This window comes from Silene latifolia, chromosome 4 (assembly GCF_048544455.1).
Source record: "Silene latifolia isolate original U9 population chromosome 4, ASM4854445v1, whole genome shotgun sequence".
Lineage (NCBI taxonomy): Eukaryota > Viridiplantae > Streptophyta > Magnoliopsida > Caryophyllales > Caryophyllaceae > Silene > Silene latifolia.
Genome location: NC_133529.1, coordinates 1,955,802 through 1,978,119, shown reverse-complemented (window position 1 = coordinate 1,978,119; position 22,318 = coordinate 1,955,802). Strand labels below are relative to the sequence as shown.

The window sequence follows — 22,318 nt, the reverse complement described above, 5'->3', positions numbered from 1 at the left end:
TTGACATGAACCACTACAGAAATACTATTTCAGAGTAAGCAATAGAAATCGCAATGAAATAAGAGGGACAAAACAGGTGCAAAGGGACAAAAATCAACAGACATTAGGTCAGCAAAATAGTCACCTGTGCTTTGTTACTACCGATGCGATTGTCAACCTTAACACGCTGTCGAGATCAAACTGCCACCCCCATCTGCGCCAGAACTGCAATGGCCAGGAGCTGTAAATTCAGACCGAGGAAGATCAGAATAAAAGTAATAAACAACAAATTCAAAGGCCGGTGACTCAAAGAAACCACAAGTACATCAACGTTCAGTTTGAAGATACTAAAATTATTTCAACGCACAAAAACAGACTGAGACGATTACCGAGTAACAGCCAAGACTTCATGGCTGCGCTGCAAGACATGTTCAGCACCATAAAATCCAACCCCAGGAAACGACACCAAATTAATAAACAACGATGAAGAGCGGTGCTGGAAGCTGCCCTGACCTGTACCTGACCATGAATTCCAGATCCACATTAAACTTTAGAGATGAGCATTGAGATAAAACAACGTTACTCCAGACCGCCAATGGCAGGGTAAGGGGTCGAATGTTTGCAGCATCCTTACCGTTGTTTTTACATCACAAAGAGGTTGCTTCTAACCAACTCAATGTTAAATGGGTGCAGAATTGCATCGAATAATGGCTAATCTATGTTAAAAACAAGTCATTCAAAACCAGAGAATAATAGGGAACCATAGCAAGAACACTAAAACAACAAAAGAATACCTTCTAAACAGCACTGTGGGGAATGTGCATGAGCATAAGGAATAAGGATGGAGGTCTATGGTATCCGGACAGAGGTCTATGTTTGACGAATGCGCACCACTGAGAACATGAGAAAAGACACGCTGATCGTAGGATGAGAACAACCAGGATTATCAGTCTCAGATGTATACGTAGGTGAGCAACCAGCCAAGCACAATATCCTGTCACCCATAAGGAGCAGCGCATCAAAATTCGTTGTTGTCTTATTCATATTAACATTCCCTGACAAACAAAATATAAAAGCTTTAAAAGGAAGGCAACAACTCTGATTGTATCAGAGTAAAAAGCAAAAAAGAGTAATAGCAATAACACGGAGTAATACCAGAAAAGCGTCCACGCCTATGATAATAATAATTTCCGCCTCAGACCCCTCACCAGCGGCAACCTCACGCCCCGTGACCACACACTCGTAAACCCTAAACGAAAAACCATGAAAAGTTCAATAATAATAATAATAATAATTATAACTATTTGAATCATTAGAAATAATGAGCCAAAATCAAGGCAAAATCAAAATAGCCAAAAACGTAAACAGTAACGATGAGATAACGAATTTCACACAACACCAACAACAACCAATATCCAACAAACAAAGGGATCATTATAAATTTATAATACTCTAACAACAATAATAACGAAATCAAATCGAATAAACGAGAAAAATGAAATTCAGATAAAATACCTTTGAGAGGAATCCCGATTCCGATTAGAGCTGCTAGGTTTTTGTATTGAGGAGTGAGAAGAGAGAGTTGGGTGAGAATGAGTGGAGCAGAATGACAGAAAGAAAAGGTGAGACTGTGAGAGTGTGGCTGTAAGTGAAGGAGAAATGGAGGGATGAGATTTAGAGGGGGAATCCAACGGTGGAGGAGGGTCTTAGTTGGTACTATTCATATGAATAGTAGTAGGGAGTTTAAACTTTTTAAGAGTTTAGGATTTTATTCATTTCTCTCTCCTATCACCAAACCCCACCCAACTCTTTTCCTCATATTTTATTACTTTCCTTAATGTTTTGGCCCCACCATTTCTTATTTAACTCATAATTATTCATCTCTCTCTCCAATTACCAAACCCCACCCAACTTTTTACTCTTATTTTATTCTTCTCCTTAATTTTCGTGCCCACAAACAAAGGGAAGAATACATAGAATTGGAGGGAGTATAACACAACATATTTGGTAAAATGTTTTTGATTTTTGTCATGATATAAATGGATCATTAAAAGATGTCATGTTTAGCAAAATGATGATAAGATACGTTCAAATGAAAAAATAATTTGAAATAGAGTTGTTGCAACTTGAAATATTCTTGTTTACAGCTTAATTAACTGCCCACAACCCAAATTTGTATATGAGACATTATTAGCTTTCGGCTGATCATTACACCACCGTCAGCAAATAAACAATGTCAATTCTTATGTGAGATGGTTCATGATAATGGATATGTCATATATATATCTATGGTGGGTTAGTTAAATTTGTTTGATGTCATATTGTATTAATATACTCCTTATGAGACAGTGTTATCAGTAGCAGAGTAAAGGAATAAAGGAAGGGTTAGGAGGGACCCTCGTCCTTGATAAAGGCGAAAAATTGCTTAATGTCATATTGTATAAGATAGTGTTATTATTAGTGGCAGAGTCAGGGAAGGGCTAACAGGAACGCTCGTCCTTAATGGAGGATAAAATTTTCAAACCCTTTTCAAGACAAACTATTACCTTTTGAAATTTTTCACGCTGCCAAGTTCAAATTTTGACTTCATCACTAGGTGTTATATACTCTAATACTCCGTATTAATATTATGTCTACCTTTATACTCCATTTGTTCTGGTTATTTGTTGTTCTATTCAATTTTAGGGTGTTTCAGTCAGTTGTTGTACTCTCTATTTTAAGAATAAACTTGAAAAACAATTTGATCATTCACACTCAATTTGGTCCACTACTTATCATTTAGTAATTGACCCCCTCCTTTTTTCTTGATCTTTGTCTCAAAACTAAAGGACAACAATTGACTGGGACAACAGAGGGAGTATGAGCCAAGCTAAGGAAGGAGAACATCAAATTAATCATGCACTTTGTTGATTGATTACTCTCAAAAGACATCTTCAAAAATCACCAACTATTTTAATGTCTAGTGAAAATCACCAACTATATAATGTAATGAAAATCACATACAATACAACTACAACTCACAAAGCTTAAATAAAACAATGTCTAGTGAAAATAATCCAAAGTTGAAAAAAATTTCAGAGTATTTCATCAAACCAAAATACAATGTCAAACAATCAAATCAACCTCACTACTTATCAACACATGATTTATTTCAATTGTCTACACGTTATATGGATAGAGGTCTCCTCTATGCTAAACCACCTTCATTATCATCAATTAACTTTCTAATAGATAATCTAAAGGAGTCCATGTCGATAGCCCTTGTCGACTTTTACCCGTTAGCTGGTCGTCTTTCGACAATTAAGTACGAGGATGATCACGCTTCGTGGGTCTATGTAGACCCTAACAAAGGTCCTGGTGCTACACTCATTCATGCTAGTGGCATAGAAGGAGTGACAGTATCGGACATTGTCACGTGTTATGAAAGTAGTTCTCGGTTTATATGGTCTTTCTTCGATATGGGTGAACTGAAAGTAGTCAACCATGATGGTCATACAAGACCACTTTTATCCGTTCAAGTAACGGATCTTGTTGATGGAGTGTTTATCGGGTTTACCATGAACCATTGTTTAGGGGATGGTACCTCGTTATGGCACTTTATTACGGCCTTGTCTAAAATATTTATGGGCCGAGGGGATGAAAATGAGAAGCCCATTTTCAAGGCCGTGTTTGCTGATGGATATGGGCCTGTTCTTAAACTCCCTTATTTGGATCCGACTGAGTACGTAACCCGTTTTGATGTGGATCCTCAATTAAGAGTACGTGTCTTCCATTTTAGCGCCGACGTCATAGCTAAGCTCAAGGACCAAGCCAGGAAAAATAACAATAACAATAACAATCACGCAATTTCCTCTTTTCAGGCTCTAGCCGCATTTATGTGGTTATCTGTCGCCCGGGCGCGGAATTTACCGAGTGACTCGGATATGAATTGTTGGTTGAGTGCAGATACCCGACCCAAATACGACCCGCCTCTACCCAATACCCACTTTGGGAACTTTGTTCATCTAATAAGGGTAACATCCAAAATGGATAACTTGATGAAAAATGGGCTATCTTGGGCCGCTATGTTCCTCCACCAAGGAGTTATGGGCTTTGATGAAAAATCAAATATGGCTAATTTGAAGGCCCGTTCCGAGTCACCAGATGTGGCCCCACTAATGAAACTTCGTAATTTCTTTGGTACCAACCCACCACTTATTTTCTCTGGATCAATGAGATTTGATACTTATGGGCCTGAGTTTGGGCTCGGTCGAGCGGTTACGACTCGAACCGGGTATTCTACTTGGATGAATGGGAGGATTGTAGTTGATCCGGGACGTGAAGGTGGTGGAAGTGTGGATGTACAAGTATGTCTATTATCTGATATTATGACTGCTCTTGAGTCTGACAACGAGTTTATGTCTTACATATCTTGAACGTGGTTAAACCATATTGGATTTGATCAATTCGAATAAGTCTCTTGGTCATTTACTCAAAAGTCATGTTTTGTGTGATATTTTTAAAAATTGGAATATTGATCTTTAAAATTAAACTCTTTGTTATTGTTTTAGCTACGTTCAATTTCAATCAAAAGAGTACGAAACGTACATAAAAAGCTACGATAAATATGATTTTTCAATAATTTAGTGAGAGACGATTCCTCGGTGAAACCGTGAAAGGCATCATATGATTCATATCAATATCAACTATTGGTGGTTAGAAAGACCAAATAATGTACTCGAATTCAGACATAAAATATCAAATAAAATCACTTTTACCTATGACAAATCGATTTTATATTATGTGCATCGTTTAAAAAATATTATCATGTTGAGGGAATAATTGTTGATAATAGCAAACAAATGGGTACAAACTTTGAGTTGTCTGTGGACACGCTAATGTGATTAGTTAGTCTTCTTTAAAAAATGGAGGTATCAGTCTTAATAATAAAACAGGTTAAATATCATCTCACCTAAACTTTAATGCAAATCCCTTGTTTTCGTTATATATTCTGATTTTAACTTATTTATACTATTTAATCCGTATTAAGTTTAAGACCGTACACCCGTCTTAATAAAAAATTGTCATAATTTATATTGTGGCCAGCATGGCTGTATCATGTATGGTTGCAAATGATCAGGCCAATATTTTATAATGTGGCTACCCTTGCCATATATGAAACAATCCAAGCTCAAATTAATCAAGAAATTGGTTAATTAGAGTTAAAAATCACCAAAACTATACTACTTTCAATTCACAAAAGCTTCAACAATGTCTGATAAACATAATCCAAAGATTAAAATAATTTCAGAGTATTTCATCAAACCAAAATATGAAGTCAAACAATCTAATCATCCTTATTATCTATCAGCAAATGATTTATCTCAATTGTCTATATCTTATATGCATAGAGGTCTCCTCTATGCTAAACCACCTTCAATGTCATCAATTAAGTCTCTAGTAGACAATTTAAAGGAGTCGATGTCGATGGCCCTTGTCGATTTTTACCCGTTAGCTGGTCGTCTTTCGACAATCAAGTACGAGGATGAGCATGCTTCATGGGTTTATGTAGACCGCGACATGGGTCCTGGTGCTAGGCTTATTCATGCTAGTGTTGTAGAAGAAAATGAGGTGACGGTATCTGATATTGTCACGTGTTATGAAAGTATTTCTCGATCTATATGGTCTTTGTTTGATTTAGATGATCCGAAAATAGTCAACCATGATGGTCATACTAGACCACTCTTATCCGTTCAAGTAACAGATCTTGTTGATGGGGTATTTATCGGGTTTACCATGAATCATGCTGTAGGGGATGGTACTTCGCTATGGCATTTTATCAAGACCTTGTCTAAGAATTTTATGGGCCAAGGGGATGATATTGAGAAGCCCATTGTCAAATCCGTGTTTGCTGACGGATATGGGCCGATTCTTAGACTCCCTTATGTGGATCCGGGTGAGTTTATAATGCGTTTTGAAATGGATCCTCGTTTAAGATTACGGGTGTTTCATTTTAGTGCTGGGTCCGTAGCTAGGCTCAAAGCACTAGCCAGAGAGATTGATAATAACAATAATAATAATAATAACAAAATATCCTCTTTTCAAGCTATAGCAGCATTTATGTGGTTATCCGTTGCCCGAGCTCGAAATTTACCAAAGGAGTCAGATATGTGTTGTTGGTTGTTTGCCAATACCCGACCCAAACACGACCCGCCTTTACCCTTCAACCAGTTTGGGAACTTTGTTCATATAATAAAGGCAACATCCAAAATGGATGATTTGATGAGGAATGGGCTGGGTTGGGCCGCGATGTTGCTGCACCAAGGAGTTATGGGCTTGGATGAAAAACTAATTCAGGCTAATTTGAAGGCCCGGTCCGAGTCACCAGATGTGGCCATACCTATGAAACGTAATTCCTTTGGAAGTAACTCACCACTTGTTTTTGTTGGATCAATGAGATTTGATGCTTATGGACCTGAGTTTGGGCTAGGTAAACCGGTTACGACCCGGACCGGAAGCTCTACTTGGATGAATGGGAAGATAATAGTCGATCCGGGACGTGAAGGTGATGGAAGTGTTGATTTACAAGTTTGTTTGTTGTCCGAGACAATGACTGCTCTTGAGTCCGACGATATGTTTAAGTTTTACATTTCTTGAATATTGGAACATTACATCCGGTTTTATATGTTTAAACACATCTTGTGTTTGACCTTTCTTCCCCTATCATTTTCCTATCATTTTACCATCATTTCTCTCCTATTAATTCCTCTTATATAATTTCTCCCAACTTCCATTTATAATGCAGTAAACATACGACAATTTTATTTATGTACAACAATTATTTTACTACTGATGGGGCATATTCTGCACCCGCTGACCAAGTCAACATATTGAACGAGGTCAAAGATATCCACAGCAATTCAATGACTTAGACATCCCAAATGATGCATCCTTCGGCTGCCGTCCTGGGTATCGGCATGGCAACCTACCAGCAAAGCACATACCCGTACTCATATCCAAGAACCCTCGGCATGGAGTCAACCAGGCTCGCCGGCTCGCCATAGGTCCCTCGGCCGAGGGTAGATCGCTCTTTCCACCTCGCTACGCCACTTGGCCCACTTGGCCACTACGTGACAAAAGGTGAAAGTCTATAAATACTCCTCAATCCTCATTGAGGAAGGGATCCAGAATCTAACCTAAGAACCACTTAAATTGGTATTATCTCTCTCATCTCTCTACAAATACACGTCATCAAGCTACATACTACTTAATCACAGTAAATTCACTGACTTGAGCGTCGGAGTGAGTACGCTTGGCACAAAGCCAAGCCCTCAGTTTGCTCATTGTTGCAGGAGAGGCCGAGGAGAGCAGTCAAGGCTAGAAGAGGCATTATTCGACAAAGCTAGCGTGGTAAGCAAACCCGCTTCGAATTCATACCCTAACAATTGGCGCCGTCTGTGGGGAGCAAGATACTAGAAGCTAGTCATTCCCAAACAAAAAAAAAAGAGAAAACCCACCCAAAAAAGCTACGAAGATGTCAAAAGAACAAGAGGTGTTCGTAACCGAAGAGCCCCTCCACCCAGGTGATACCGTCCACAATTCTGGAGTTGTGCAGCCCTCCACCAGCCGGGTAATTCAACCGGAGTTCGGGATGCCAATAATGCCAGATACGCCGCTGCCCGCCGACCAGGTCACCGTCATGGGGCGTGTGGTCGATGCAAAGAAAGCCGAAGCGCTTTCTCGGACTGATTGTCGGTACGCGCTCACACTGTCACACCGATAAGAGCGGCGGAAACCGTCCAGGAAGCTAGGGCCCAAAAGGTGACTCCGAGAAACCTAAACGAAGCACTAAGAGAGGCTGAACCTGCCAAGACGCCGGGAGAGCCCAGAGTGTCAGTGGTAGAACTAAGCCCTTCCCGCACTCGCGGAAGGACGATGTCGCCGCGACACCCACGAGGCATGCCCCAGACGAGCGAAAGGAGTTCGACTCACCGAGTCGAAGAAGGAGTCCGACTCACCGTAGTCGGAGAAGAAGCCCTTCCCGCCACGGGGAGAGGGGTCGGACTAGGGATGCGAGGAGCCGATCGCCGCGTGTCATTAGACACGTGGTCAGACAGCCCCTCAGTGCCTACGTCCTAGAGACCCCGGTGCCGCCAAAGCTAAAGCTACCGTCCATATCATACAAAGGAGAGGGCGACCCAACCGATCATGCCGAGGCTTTCGAGTCTCACATGTCGGTGTGGGAGCAACTCGACGAGGTCCGTGTGCCGAGTTTTCCCAACGACCTTGGTTGGAATGGCACAAAGCCGGTACAAGGGATCGCCCGATGGGTCGGTATACTCCTATTCCGACCTAAGAGACGCGTTTTTGGCCCGCAAGATCTACCAATAAAAGGAGAGCCGTTGAGACATCGGATCTCCCGACCATCGAGCAGAGGGAGGCGAGTCACTCCGAAGCTATGTGAAGAGGTTCGATGCCGGGGTCCAGCAGTTAGGGAGCCGAACAATGAACTAGCGGCCTTCGCACTGATGAAAGGCCTCCCCAGAGGGGACTTGAAAAACGAGCTCATCAAGTGCGGTGGCCTGAGCCTTGAGTCCGCCAGAAATTGGCGACCAGGCCATTAAGGTCGAAGACTATCACAAAATATGGGTAGGCCACGGCGAGGCCGGCACTCGAAAAGAAAGAGCCACCGGGAAGACAAGCCGGATGAAGGGCGCCGTGACAATAATAGGTCGCGGACCGACAGCCCGCCAGGAAGCGAACCCGGCGGGACGGGGGGAGTTCAGGTCCGTACTACCATAAGAAGTACAAAGATCACACCCCCCCGGTCGTATCGGCCGCCGAGGTCTTCTCCCGAGCGAAACGAGGGCGAGAAGTGGGAAAGGCCCCCAAACCTAGGGGGACGGTGACACGAGCCCATCTTTGTGAGTACCACGCCACACCCGGCCACTTAACCAACGACTAGGCATTTGAAGAATGCCATTGAAGAGCCGATCGAGAAAAGGGAGCCTCGGCAAGTATATTGCCGGAGGCCAAAAGACTAACACCGGTGGCTCGGATAAAAAATCCGTCTTTCAACGGATAGGAACAATTCATGTTGTCATCGGGGAAACGAGAACGGCGGATCCGCTCACGGCACAAAAGGCACCTCAACGAATCGTATCGGGGCCGTCAACTTCGTGCCCACTACAGCGGCCCGCGCTTCCAACATCCCGAACATAACTATTGGGAAGAAGGACTACGAAGGAGTCATCGCCCCACATAGCGACCCACTCGTAGTCCACTTAGACATAGCTAACCACCTGGTCATGAGATGCCTGATTGACACGGGTGCTTACACGAACATCATGTTCGGGAGTGCTTTACGGGGCTCGGCACCAAAATTGCGGACCTTAGCCCATGCACCAACCCATTATACAGCTTCTCCGGGCAGCTTGGTCCCCTGGGTCTATCAAGTTACCAGTGATGTTCGGCCAGTCCGACACGGCCAAGAATGTGATGTCCGAGTTCGTGGTCATCGACGGCTCATCCGCATACAACGTTCTCATTGGTCGTGTCACCCTGAGTGAGGTCGATGCCGTAATGTCCATCCGGGCCCTGACACTGATGTATGTCTCGGACCGCGGGGAGGTTCATAAACTCGTCTCAAAGAACGAAAAAGACGAGGTGGTCAACGTCCAAATATCGGCCAGAGGATGCAACATGCAATCCTTCAAAGTGGCAAAGAAAGAGGAAAAAGGGAAGAACCCATCCTTAAGACAGGAGGACGAACCGATGAGCACCAACCACGTCGCCATGGTCGAAGGGGCTGAGACCGAGCAGATAGAGATTGATCCAGGACGCACCGTAACTGTCGGTGTCGGCCTGGAACCAAAATTCAGGGCCGATCTCCTAGACCTGCTGAGAAGGAACAAAGATGTCTTTGCATACTCGGCCGCCGAGATGCCAGGTGTAAGCCGGGAGGTCATCGTCCACAAGCTGAACGTACTCCCCAGCGCTCGCCCTGAAGCGAGGGGTGAGAAACTCCTCGGCCGAGAAGGAAGATGCCATCAAGGCCGAGGTCGATAAGTTGTTAGATGCAGGCTTTATCATCCCTTGTACATACCCTGAATGGCTAGCTAATGTTGTAATGGTTAAAAAGTCATCAGGGGGGTGGAGGATGTGTGTTGATTTTACGCAACTTAATAAAGCATGCCCGAAAGATTGCTACCCCTTGCCTCGGATAGATAGCTTAATAGACGCAACGGCAGGCTACACAAATGCCGAGCCTCGCTCGACGCCTTTTCAGGATACCATCAGGTATTCATGGCAGAGGAAGACATGCCTAAATGCGCATTCATCACCATACACGGCACCTACATGTACAAAATGATGCCGTTTGGTTTGAAAAATGCCGGCGCGACTTACACAAGACTGGTGGACAAAATATTCCAAAATCAAAAAGGGCGAAACATTGAGGCCTACGTCGACGATGCTATTGTCAAGAGCAAGTCTGACGGCGAGCACTTAGCCGATTTACACGAGACATTTTGTTCACTAAGGAAATACAAGATGAAGCTTAACCCGACAAAGTGCAACTTCGGTGTCCGGGCCGGCAAATTCCTCGGCGTGCTTGTCAGCGCCAGGGGAATTGATGTCAATCCAGAGAAAGTGCGAGCAATTCTAGACCTGCCGGAGCCGAGGAATCGCAAAGAGGTCATGATACTGACCGGGAGGATGGCGGCCCTTGCCCGATTTATCTCTCGGTCAGCCGACAAGAGCACCCCATTCTTCAAAGTGCTAAAGGGGAATAAGGACTTCTGCTGGGGGGAGGAACAGAGCACGGCTTTCAAACAACTGAAGGCCCATCTGCAAACTCTCCCGACCCTGTCCAGACCGACGCTGGGGGAAACACTATATCTATATCTAGCAGTAACCTCGGCCACGGTCAGTGCCGTAATCGTCAGAGAAGAAAACAAGCAGCAGCACCCAATCTACTTTATCAGCCATACACTGTTGCCTGCCGAGAGAAACTACCCGCTGATTGAAAAAGCAGCCTTTGCCGTGGTTGTTGCCGCAAGGAAGTTGAAACCCTACTTTGACGCGCATCCCATGACGGTCTTAACCGACCGGTAGTTGGAAAAAGCATTGGAAAAATTCGAACGATCAATCGCGACTTATCAAATGGGCGAAGAGAGCTATCCGGCTTCGGCATTCAATACAAACCGAGGCCTTCGATAAAGGGGCGGCGCCGCGGACTTCTTGGCCGAATGCACGTATCAGGAAGAATCGTGTCCCGGCACGTGGGAGGTATATACCGATGGATCCTCCACAACGAACGGCTCGGGAGCCGGCATCCTTATCATCAGCCCAAACGGGGACGAATTTGAGTACGCTTTGAAGTTTACCTTCTCGACCTCAAACAACGAATCCGAATATGAGGCAGTGATAACCGGAGTTGAGTTAGCCGAGCCGCGGGGTAAACACATCATTTTGAAAACAGACTCTCTCTTGGTGACTAACCAATACGAAGGAGAGTACGAAGCTCGGGACGATGGGATGGTAAGATACCTGGGAAAGGTAAAAGCCGAGACCTCAAAATTGAAGTCATTCAAAATGCGACACATCCCAGTGTCCGAGAACAACCGGCCGACGCTCTCTCTCGAAGCTGGCCAGTTCAACCATAAAGAATATCAGCCGGACCGTGCTGGTGGACATCAGGAACGCTAAAAGCATTGACGAAACCATCGGCATGGTGTGCAACGTGGAAGCCGAGACGACATGGATGACTCCGATAAAGAGGTATAAACTGACACATGAGCTACCGGAAGACCGCAATCTCTCACAAAAGATAAAGAGGATCGCAAACAAGGTACTTGGTGTTTGAAGGAGAGTTATACGGGAGGTCCGTGACAAGGCCACTCCTAAAGTGTGTCGGTCCAGCCGATGCGAGCTAATCTTGTGAAAAATACACGAAGGCATCTGTGGTCATCACATGGGGGCAAGAACACTAGCCCACAAAGCTCTCCGAGCCGGCTACTTCTGGCCCACCATGCTTGAAGATTCCAGAAACAAAACCAGAAAATGCAACAACTGTCAGATGCACGCTCCGGTGATACACGCACCTTCCCGAGACCTGCAACCAGTGCTTAATCCCCTTCCCTTTGCACAGTGGGGAATGGATCTACTAGGGCCATTTCCAACGGCATCCGGAGGAAGAAAGTTCCTAATCGTCGCCGTCGACTACTTCACCAAATGGGTTGAGGCCGTGGCAGTGCCTGCGAAAACCGCGGCGGCCGTAAGAAAGGTGATCTGGGAAAATGTCATAACTCGTTTTGGGTTACCCCAAGTCATGGTGTTCGACCATGGCCGAGAATTTTGGAGTGACACAATAATGAGCTGGTTGGAAGAACTCGGCATCAAATTTGCATACTCCTCCGTCTGCCACCCCCAGAGCAACGGACAGGCGGAGGCAGCCAATAAAACGATCCTCAACGGCTTGAAGAAGACAGTTGAAGACCTCAAGGGAAGATGGGCCGATGAGCTACCCGGCGTTCTATGGTCCCTCCGGACCACGGAGAAAGAAGCAACGGGGTACAGTCCTTTTCACCTAGTCTACGGGTCCGAAGCAGTCCTGCCGATTGAAGCAACGGTGCCAACATTCAGAACGGCCACTTTTAACCCAGATGAAAACGAGGAAGGCCTAAGAACCTCCCTGGACCTGGTCGAAGAAAGCCGAGATACGGCACGCCTCAACTTAGCAGTATATCAGAGCCGAATGAAAAGGGCCTACAACCGAAGAGTCCACAAAAGGGACTTAAAAGTAGGAGATCTGGTCCTAAGGAAGTCAGCTGCCACCAACAAAGGAAACATCCATGGCAAGTTGACGGCCAACTGGGAGGGTCCCTACAAGGTAGTTGAAGAAATGAGGCCGGGTACATACCGGGCCGACGGACATGGGAGATGTACCTTTGATGAGCCATTGGAACACCGACAATCTCAGAAAATACTTTGTATAACAGCGGAGTTGCCCAAAACAATTGTTGGCACCCCAATGCATATTCATATCTAATGAGGAGTCATCCAAGTTTTTCATCAAAGTGTTAATCCACCCCAATCAGAAGGCATACTAACATATGTACACAGCAGACAGAGCCAAAACCTCGTCTCATCCCGGCCTTTAACGGGAGTGACGGGGGGACGAGCCGATATGCTAACATATGTTCAACGGCGGTCAAAACGTAAACTCCGTTGCCCCGGTAACTGGCCGGGAAGAGACGAGTGAAACGCGACTGCCCTCGGCAAATTAAGACCGAGCTTAAAGACGTTAAACACAGTTGAGATACGCATTCTAACTGCCTCGGCCAAGCCGAAGGTAAAAACGAAAAAGCGCTCAATTAATTAACGCAACTGCCCTCGGCAAATTAAGACCGAGCTTAAAGACGTTAAACACAGTTGAGATACGCATTCTAACTGCCTCGGCCAAGCCGAAGGTAAAAACGAAAAGCGCTCAATTAATTAACGCAACTGCCCTCGGCAAATTAAGACCGAGCTTAAAGACGTTAAACACAGTTGAGATACGCATTCTAACTGCCTCGGCCAAGCCGAAGGTAAAAACGAAAAAGCGCTCAATTAATTAACGCAACTGCCCTCGGCAAATTAAGACCGAGCTTAAAGACGTTAAACACAGTTGAGACACGCATCTTAAACTGCCTCGGCTAAAGCCGAAGGTAGAAACGAAAAAGCGCTCAATTAATTAACGCAAGAAGACAAGTGAAGGAATAAATCAAAGGCCTCGGCCAAGCCAGAGGCAAAACAAGCGAGTTCTCATTAAAGAAAAAGATAACAAAGTTACAAGAAGGAGAAATACAGACGACGGCCGTCCCCTTTGGGATAAGCCAAGACTCTACCTACCAAGGTTTTACAAAATACAAGGAAAAGTAAAGCAAAAGGTTACGGACTGGTTCTTTGAAGCGCCAAAAGGATGGCAGGGAGAAAAGGCTTAATAGTTGGCCCCGAATAGGCGAAGCTATCCGAGACGCCGGTGAGCTCGGTGACGACCGCCCGTCTCCCTATGCCTGTTGCTGCTTGCCCTTACCGCCATCAGCAGCGTTACCCTCGGTGAGCGACTTAGATGCGCTCTGGGCAGCCTTAGCATCCTCAGCTTTCTTAGCAGCCTTAGCATCCTCAGCTGCCTTCAGTCTAGCAGACTCCTCCTCGGCCGCCCTCGTCTTCTCTGCAAGGGCCGCCTTTGCAGCGGTCGCCTCCTCCTCCTTCTTGGCCCTGGCATCCTCGGCAGCCTTATCTGCCGCAGCCTTCTCTTTAGCTTCGAGCCTATCATCGAACAGCTCGTCAAATTTTGTCCACAGAAAGGAGCCATCCGGATAGACCTCATCTACCACCTCCCTGAAAGCTTCTTCGGTCAGGTCCCTATACTGAGCACACATGCGTGGGAGAAGCGTGTTTTGAAGTGTCTCAATATCCTTCTCCCTTTGGGCAAGGATAGCACTAGTCTCCCTATGCGACTCAGCTTGGAGCCGATACGCCCTTTTCGACTCCTCCCTTTGGGCGACAACAACGTCGTAGCCGCCCTTGTACCTGTCCCGTTCCTCCTTCAACTTGGCGGCGGCGAGAATCGGCGGCCTCTACCTTGGCCTTCTCGGCCGACAGCAGCTTCTCAATTTCCTCGACCCGCGCTTGTGCGGCAAGGAGGTCATGCTTAGCCTTCCCGGCCACCCCCTTTGCGGCAACAACATCGAGCCTCAGCTGCTCTATCAACGGTCCCGTATCGGCCAAGGCCTTTTCTTGCTCCCTAATACGAGAGCCGACCAGATCGGACCAAATCCCAACCTTCTTGCTCAGCTTTGTACCCTCCGCTATGAGCCGATCGTTGGATATCGACGCGAGTACGGAGTCGACATTTTTTCCCGCCGTCTGCATAGGCCTCTTCTCAACTCGCCGCTCAGTAATTGGGACAGGCTGCGCCGGTTGATCTACAAAAAATTCAACCAAAGAGTCCACGTCAACGTTCATGGACATACCAGAGAGCCGGTCATCAGGTATATCTAATGAGCCGGCTAAATCTGAGCCGCAAGTTAGACCTGTACCGGAGGGCTTGCTCTTCTTGGCCAGTTGATCCGTTTCCTCGGCGCTGGCATTAACATGAGCGACGGAAGCAGAAGCATCGGTGGCATGGGTAGATCTTTTCCTCTTACGCCTAAGCGGAGATCCCTCAGCATCGGAATCCTCTCCATCGACAATGTCAACGACCTCCACCTCTGGTGGAGGCGGAACAAAGGTTGACACCGTCGCCGCCGTAGACTTGGCTTTTCGGACCCGGCGAGGAATGGCGGCGGCTACCTTGGCACGGGCCGCCGTATCGTCCAAGCCCTTCGGGAGGTCGATGGCGACGGACGGCGGTCATGCACATCGACCTTCGGATTCTTCTCCTTAACGTTTCCGTCTTTGTCCAGCCCCATCTTCTCGAGGAGTTGCTCGGACAGTTCGGGACCAAAGTGCTCTGTAAAAGAAACAAAGCAAAACTTAGACAAAGGAACATGTCAAGAAACAAACAACGAAAAACATTAAAGCAGAAATGGGCCTCACACCGACCCCACTCACCCTGTGCTAGGGCCGGTATGAGGCCGACGTGGCAAAGCGGCTCATCCATCCGGATGACTTGCGTCGGGGGCAACCAAACCTTCGGCCCCATCGTCATCGACCTCGAAAAGCTTCAGTGCCTGCTTCTCGTCCTCATTAAGATAGACATTCCCGGCGTCCATCTTATTCTTGCCCTTGGGGATCATCTTCTCACGCTCCCCTTTGCTCTCGCACCGCAAGTTAACATGGTGCTCAAAAGACCGAGGCAACGGATAATCATCTGGGACCTCGACATACACCCACCGTTCCTTCCAGCCCTTGCAAGAGGTGAGCTTAGGCACGGTGAGATAGCCCGGCTCAGTCTGGACGCTATACCACCCCCGGCCACCTTGAACATTCATTCGAAGAAAATGAATTCGGCGGAATAAGTTTACCGTTGGGATCACCCCCCCGACGACACGACCACACGAAGCCGACTATAGTCCTAACGGCCAAAGGGTGAAGGCTGCGCCGCCGCAACGGTCATCGCCTGAATTATGGAAGAGACGTACATATTGAGAGGAAACCGGAGACCATACTCCAGGTGCCTCATATATACGCCGATGTGACCCGGGGGAGGGCAACAGACGGCCTGACCCTCCCCAGGGATGACAATGTTGTACCCCTTGCCAAAAAAGAAGTGCTCTTCGAAAAATTCGGAGCCAGAGCAGCGGACCAACTTATCAATAAAACCACGATCGGCGCCGGTAGTACAGGCATCGTAATGATGCAAGATCGCCGCCCTCTCTCCGTCCCGGAAGGATTCCTTTCCTCATCATCATCACCGTCATCCACATCGTCATCATCCTCCCACTCCTCCAGAACTCTGCGGTCAACTTCCGGGGAAGGAGACCTAGGGCCCCTCGACCTTAACGGAATTGCGGCTACCACCTCCTCCTCATCAAGACGCGACGGGGAACCCCCGGCGCACGAGTCTGGGACCGGCATCAGCAGAAGACATGGTTCACAACAATTACTTAAACAAAACAAAAAGTTGAAAAGGTTTTTCGGTTTACCTTGAAGAAAAGTGCTACGCCGACGTAAAAATTATGAAGATCGGAAGAGAGGGAAAGACTTGGAATTTTGGAAAGAAGAAAATTTTTAGAATGAATGAAATTGCTAACCAATTTCACTTCAAAAGTCCGTATTTATAGGCAAAAGCCCATAAAGGAGGACCAATCAAAACGCAGCCCATAAAGCGTCGACCAATCAACGAAGAGACACATGTCGGGCATGCGTACGGAATGTCAATCAATGCAACAAGAACAAGCGTCTTCAACACGCCCCTTTATATCCCTTTGACTATTCATCTTCCTCAAAGAAATCCTAAAGTATCATTTCTCCGCCTGATATGACTAACCAAGCTAGGTAGCACCGGCCGAGGGCAATCAAAAGTACACCCAAGCACTCTCAACCTTGAGTCCGCCGGCCAGTAACATCTTTTCTTCCACATTTGATGTCCATTACCCATCCATGTGGAGGGGGGATATGGTACGGCCTGCACAGAAGTAAGCCGAGGGAGAAGAAGCCGGGGCAGAAAATTTTCACTTGCGCAGAATATACGCTCAACATACATCGGAGCCCATACCACGGCATAGACTACGCTGGGGGCAAATTGATGGGGCATATTCTGCACCCGCTGACCAAGTCAACATATTGAACGAGGTCAAAGATATCCACAGCAATTCAATGACTTAGACATCCCAGCCGATGCATCCCTTCGGCCTGCCAGCCTGGGTATCGGCATGGCAACCTACCAGCCGGGGCACATACCCGCGTACTCATATCCAAGAACCCTCGGCATGGAGTCAACCAGGCTCGCCGGCTGCCATAGGTCCCTCGGCCGAGGGTAGATCGATCTTTCCACCTTTCTACGCCACTTGGCCCACTTGGCCACTACGTGACAAAAGGTGAAAGTCTATAAATACTCCTCAATCCTCATTGAGGAAGGGATCCAGAATCTAACCTAAGAACCACTTAAATTGGTATTATCTCTCTCATCTCTCTACAAATACACGTCATCAAGCTACATACTACTTAATCACAAGTAAATTCAACGACTTGAGCGTCGGAGTGAGTACGCTTGGCACAAAGCCAAGCCCTCAGTTTGCTCATTGTTGCAGGAGAGGCCGAGGAGAGCAGTCAAGGCTAGAAGAGGCATTATTCGACAAAGCTAGCGTGGTAAGCAAACCTGCTTCGGAATTCATACCCGGAACAACTACATTATTTATTTTGCTATTATATAGTAAACGTAATTATAAATACTTGGGTACGGGTGAGTCAAAATCTCAATGCACATTTGGCATAAAGAAAATATAGCTTTTACAACTGTAAATAAATATAAGAAATATTTTCAAAACATAACTGAAAATAAAACAATAAGAAACTTAATTACAAACATTTAACCAAAAAGAAGTTGAAATAAAATAAACCCAATCACAAATTGATTAAAAGGAAGCTTTAAGAGCAAGTTCAATAGTAGGCTATTTGCTACTAGCTTGACAAATCCACATCACATTTTAAGCCATAACAATTTTAAGCTACTATATTATTCCAATAATTTAGCTAGTTTTCATAAATTTTATTTTTTTTTTGAAGAAAAATGCCTAAAGGCATTACTCAATTAATAATCGATCAAAAGTAACAGCAGCGTTTACAGAAGGTGGGAACCCATCCTCCCATATCACTTTACCTACGACTCGTGGAACACAATGAGCTAAACCATGAGCGACACAGTTATTGACTCGACTTACATAAGACCAAATAACAGACTCGAAGTTGAAACTAAAAGAAATAATATCATCTAATAATTGATGAAACATGCTTCGTCCCAGCTGCTTCTCGCGAATAGCTTCTATCACAGACAGACAATCACTCTCAATTTCCACTTTGCGAATTCCACGTGCAGCTGCTTCTTCCAGACCATCCAAGATTGCGGTAGCTTCTGCAAACTTAACATCCCAGCTCTGATTCCTTCCAATCGATACACCCCACATCGCCTCGCCCTTGTTGTCACGGCAAACAATACCCGTACTCACTCCCTCTCCCTCCTTCACTCCTGCGTCAACATTTATTTTGACGAAACCCACACGCGCCGGTCTCCACCCCGACTCCTCCTCCCCCCGAGTACTCCCCCGCTTGTAAGCCAACCCCTCAGGCCGCACACCCCCATCACCCACACCTTCCCTAGCCACATCCCATGCCCTTCTCACGACATCCTCCGGAGCCACCATCGCATTATCAAATATTACCTTATTGCGGTGTTCCCAGATAGCCCAGCAACCAATCATCAACATCGCTCCCTCTTCCATGCCCAGACTCTTCCAGCACCACTCCACCCATTCCTTCACATCCCCACCCATGCCTTCGGTCACCTCTCCGAAATTCAAGCCATCCCAAATCCATTTAGCCACCCCACAATCCCGAAACAAGTGAAGACTAGACTCTATATTTGAATTACAAAAAGAACAAAGAGAGTACTCACCTCCAACTCGGGCAGCAATGTTGGCTCGTGTTGCGAGTGCTTCACTACACAGTTGCCAGAAGAAGAGCTTCACACGGGGCCAAACCGAAAGTTTCCAGAGCCGATTCCACAACCATTTCCCACTAGCCCAGTCAGAACCACCAGCCATATCTCCTAGTTCCCCGACCAACATCTTGTACGCACTCCGGACCGAATACAACCCATTCTTCTCGAGTCCCCAATACCAGATATCAGGAGGTTTATTTGGACTAATACGAATGTCATGGATTCGCTGCACTTCGAAGGGAAGAAAGAGTTGGTTCAACTTATCCCCATCCCACTCCGCAAGGTTCGGCAACATCAGCTCCTCAACCGTCATATTCTCATGGCCGTGTGGACATGGCGAGATAACACGGCCAGAACTTGTATTCGTAATCCACGGGTGACCCCACACTCTCGTCAACAGCCCATCCCCTATACGTCTCCTCATTCCTCGTTCTAAGACCTCCCTCGCTTCCAAGATTCCGCGCCACGTATAGCTAGGATTATAGCCCAGTTCAGCAATCATGAAATCGACATTGGGGAAATATTTCGCTTTCATGAGCCGGGTCCATAAACTGTTCGGGTTGGTCATCAGTCGCCACGCCTGTTTTCCAAGAAGAGCAAGATTGAACTGTCTAAAATCTCGGAACCCCATTCCCCCAACACCCTTTGGCCGCGCCATCTTTCGCCATGACACCCAGTGAATACCTCGCTTATCCTCGTTGTGACCCCACCAGAAGCGTGCTACTATAGCTCTTAGCTCATCACAAAAATTTGCCGGAATTTTAAAAACACTCATCACATAGGTAGGGAGTGAATTGGCCACAGCCTTTATGAGAACCTCCTTACCAGCCCTAGACAAAATTTTTCCGCGCCAACCTTGTAATCTTTTGCTAAGTTTATCTCTAATAATATCAGTAATCACCTTCTTAGATCGACCCACTACCGTCGGGAGTCCAAGATAACGGGCGTGCTCCTCCACCTCCAACACGCCTAACCTGGCAGCCACTTCACTCCTTCGACCCCTCGGAACCCCTCTACTAAAGGCAACCGTTGTTTTCTCCAAACTAACCAATTGTCCAGAAGCAGCTTCATATCGTCTCAAGATATTGTTCACCCCATCAGCTTCCTGTAACGTTGCCTTCACGAAAAATATACTATCATCAGCAAAGAGGAGATGGGATATGGTCGGTGCCGTAGCTGAAATACGAATCCCATGCAGCGATTGGTTTTCGACCGCTCTCCGTAACATGTTCGATAAAGCCTCGGCACAAATAAGAAACAGATATGGGGATAAAGGGTCGCCTTGTCTCAATCCTCTACTAGGCCGAAACTCAGTCGAGGGAGACCCATTGATCATTACCGAAAAAGTAACAGTTGTAACGCAAGCCATGACCCGTTGGATCCAACCCGCATCAAACCCCATCGTCATCAAAACCCTTTGAAGAAAGACCCATTCCACCCTATCATAGGCCTTCGCCATATCAAGTTTCAAAGCCATGTACCCATCCGTCTGTCTATTATTCTTCATAAAGTGAAACACTTCAAAAGCTGTGAGGATGTTGTCCGTGATCAGCCTACCCGGGGTGAAAGCGCTCTGGTTCTCCGACACAATATCACCAAGGAACATCTTCAGACGATTAGCCAAGACTTTCGACACAAGCTTATAGGCCACATTACATAGGCTAATCGGTCGAAAATCCCTCATTTTATCGGGCGCCTTCTTCTTTGGTATAAGCACTATGTTAGTCTTATTGAGCCGTGCAGGGCTCGCATTCCCACGCAGAATCTCCAAAACCGAAGTAGTGACCTGGGGGCCAATCTCGTGCCAATAGGACTGAAAAAAGAGACCGTTCATTCCATCTGGACCCGGTGCTTTAAGGGGGTGCATTTGGTTGAGAGCTTCTACTACCTCCTCTTCGTGATAGTCCATTCTTAGCATCCCATTCATCCTATCTGTGACCCTCCCTTCCAAGCCCGATAGCACATCATCAAAATTCGTTGGCTCAGCTGTCTGAAAAAGCTCCTCAAAGTAATTCACCGCCACTCTCTCAATCTTCTCCTCTCCTACCCATTCCCGCCCTTCATCATCAATTAGGAGGGGTATAAAGTTCTTTCGCCTGCGCTCACCTGCTTTGGAGTGGAAAAACTTGGTATTCCGATCCCCATCTTTCAACCATAATGCTCGGGATCGTTGCCGCCAATATTGCTCTTCTTGTTTATATAAAGCTGCAATCTCCGGAATGAGTTTTCTTCGTTTTTGTACCGCGGCTTCCGACCTATCTCCTTCATTAAGACGAGTCAATTGTCTACGCTTCACTTCTAAGCCTCGATTAATTTTGCCAATGCTAATTTTCTTCCACGCTTGAAGTTCTTTAGCACAAGCCTTGATCGTAGACACCAAGTCTCCCTGCCCCTTAACCACTCCCCTACACACGGCATCCTCGCAACCCTCTTCCCCAACCCATACTTGCTCAAATCGAAACCTACATCTCGTCTTCCCTCCTATCTCACGTCTGTCAAAGGTAAGCTTTAGCGGGGCATGGTCCGACCATTCCCTATCAAGATGAAAATTCTTCGCATACGGGAACATATCTTGCCACGCCTCAGTGCACATTGCGCGATCCAACATACACTGTCTATTATTCTCTCCAGCTTGCCCGTTGTCATAAGTAAAAGCGTAACCTTCCCATGCCACATCTCGCAGCCCACAAAAATCAACAGCTGCTTGGAAATTATTCATCTGCCATTGCGCCCGGCTTCCACCTTTCATCTCAGTAGAATACAAGATTTCATTAAAGTCTCCTATGCAAAGCCAAGGTAGTGAAGATTGTTCATTGAGCAAACGTAGCAAATCCCATGAAAGATGTCTGTCAGAAACAACTGGCCACCCATAAAAACCCGTTATTCTCCACTCTTTCTCCCCCTCTCGAACATGAAAATCCATATGGTGCATAGATGCCGACACAAAAGAGCAGTCGATATCTTTTTTCCACATGAATGCGAGACCACCGGACCATCCTGCACTATCCACATCAATACCACGGTACCCATCAAGCTTTTCCCTCACCCTCCTCATTTCACGACCACAAAGTTTCGTCTCGCAAAGAAAAATCATGGCCGGGGCTTCCCTACGCACTAGAGTGCGCAGGGCATTCACCGTGTCGGGGTTGCCCAAACCCCGACAGTTGAGACTTAGGAGATTCATTGGGCCTGGCGGGGTTGAGTGCACTCAAC

At 46.4% G+C, this 22,318-nt stretch overlaps 3 protein-coding genes and 1 long non-coding RNA gene across 4 annotated transcripts; 2 read left to right on the top strand and 2 right to left on the bottom strand.

Moving 5' to 3' along the window:
- Nucleotides 1-131: 131 nt before the first annotated feature.
- Nucleotides 132-658, bottom strand: LOC141651973 (uncharacterized). Its single transcript, XR_012546918.1, has 3 exons — nucleotides 614-658; nucleotides 369-498; nucleotides 132-220 (listed from the first exon to the last, which is right to left on the bottom strand). It is a non-coding gene; the product is annotated as an uncharacterized LOC141651973 (long non-coding RNA).
- Nucleotides 659-3,149: 2,491 nt separating this feature from the next.
- LOC141653899 (putative acetyltransferase At3g50280) lies at nucleotides 3,150-4,394 on the top strand. The gene has a single exon (XM_074461765.1). The coding sequence runs from the start codon at nucleotides 3,150-3,152 to the stop codon at nucleotides 4,392-4,394; it is 1,245 nt and encodes a 414-aa protein (XP_074317866.1).
- Nucleotides 4,395-5,229: 835 nt separating this feature from the next.
- Nucleotides 5,230-6,615, top strand: LOC141653897 (putative acetyltransferase At3g50280). The gene has a single exon (XM_074461764.1). It carries the CDS (start codon nucleotides 5,230-5,232, stop codon nucleotides 6,613-6,615), a length of 1,386 nt encoding a protein of 461 aa, XP_074317865.1.
- An 11,576-nt stretch (nucleotides 6,616-18,191) lies between these two features.
- On the bottom strand, nucleotides 18,192-22,160 carry LOC141653896 (uncharacterized). Its single transcript, XM_074461763.1, has one exon. The coding sequence runs from the start codon at nucleotides 22,158-22,160 to the stop codon at nucleotides 18,192-18,194; it is 3,969 nt and encodes a 1,322-aa protein (XP_074317864.1).
- Nucleotides 22,161-22,318: the final 158 nt, after the last annotated feature.

Excerpts from the sequence above, each read along its gene's own strand:
- LOC141653897 (XM_074461764.1), top strand. The coding sequence starts at position 5,230 with ATGTCTGATAAACATAATCCAAAGATTAAAATAATTTCAGAGTATTTC.
- LOC141653899 (XM_074461765.1), top strand. The coding sequence starts at position 3,150 with ATGGATAGAGGTCTCCTCTATGCTAAACCACCTTCATTATCATCAATT.
- LOC141653896 (XM_074461763.1), bottom strand. The coding sequence starts at position 22,160 with ATGAGGAGGGTGAGGGAAAAGCTTGATGGGTACCGTGGTATTGATGTG.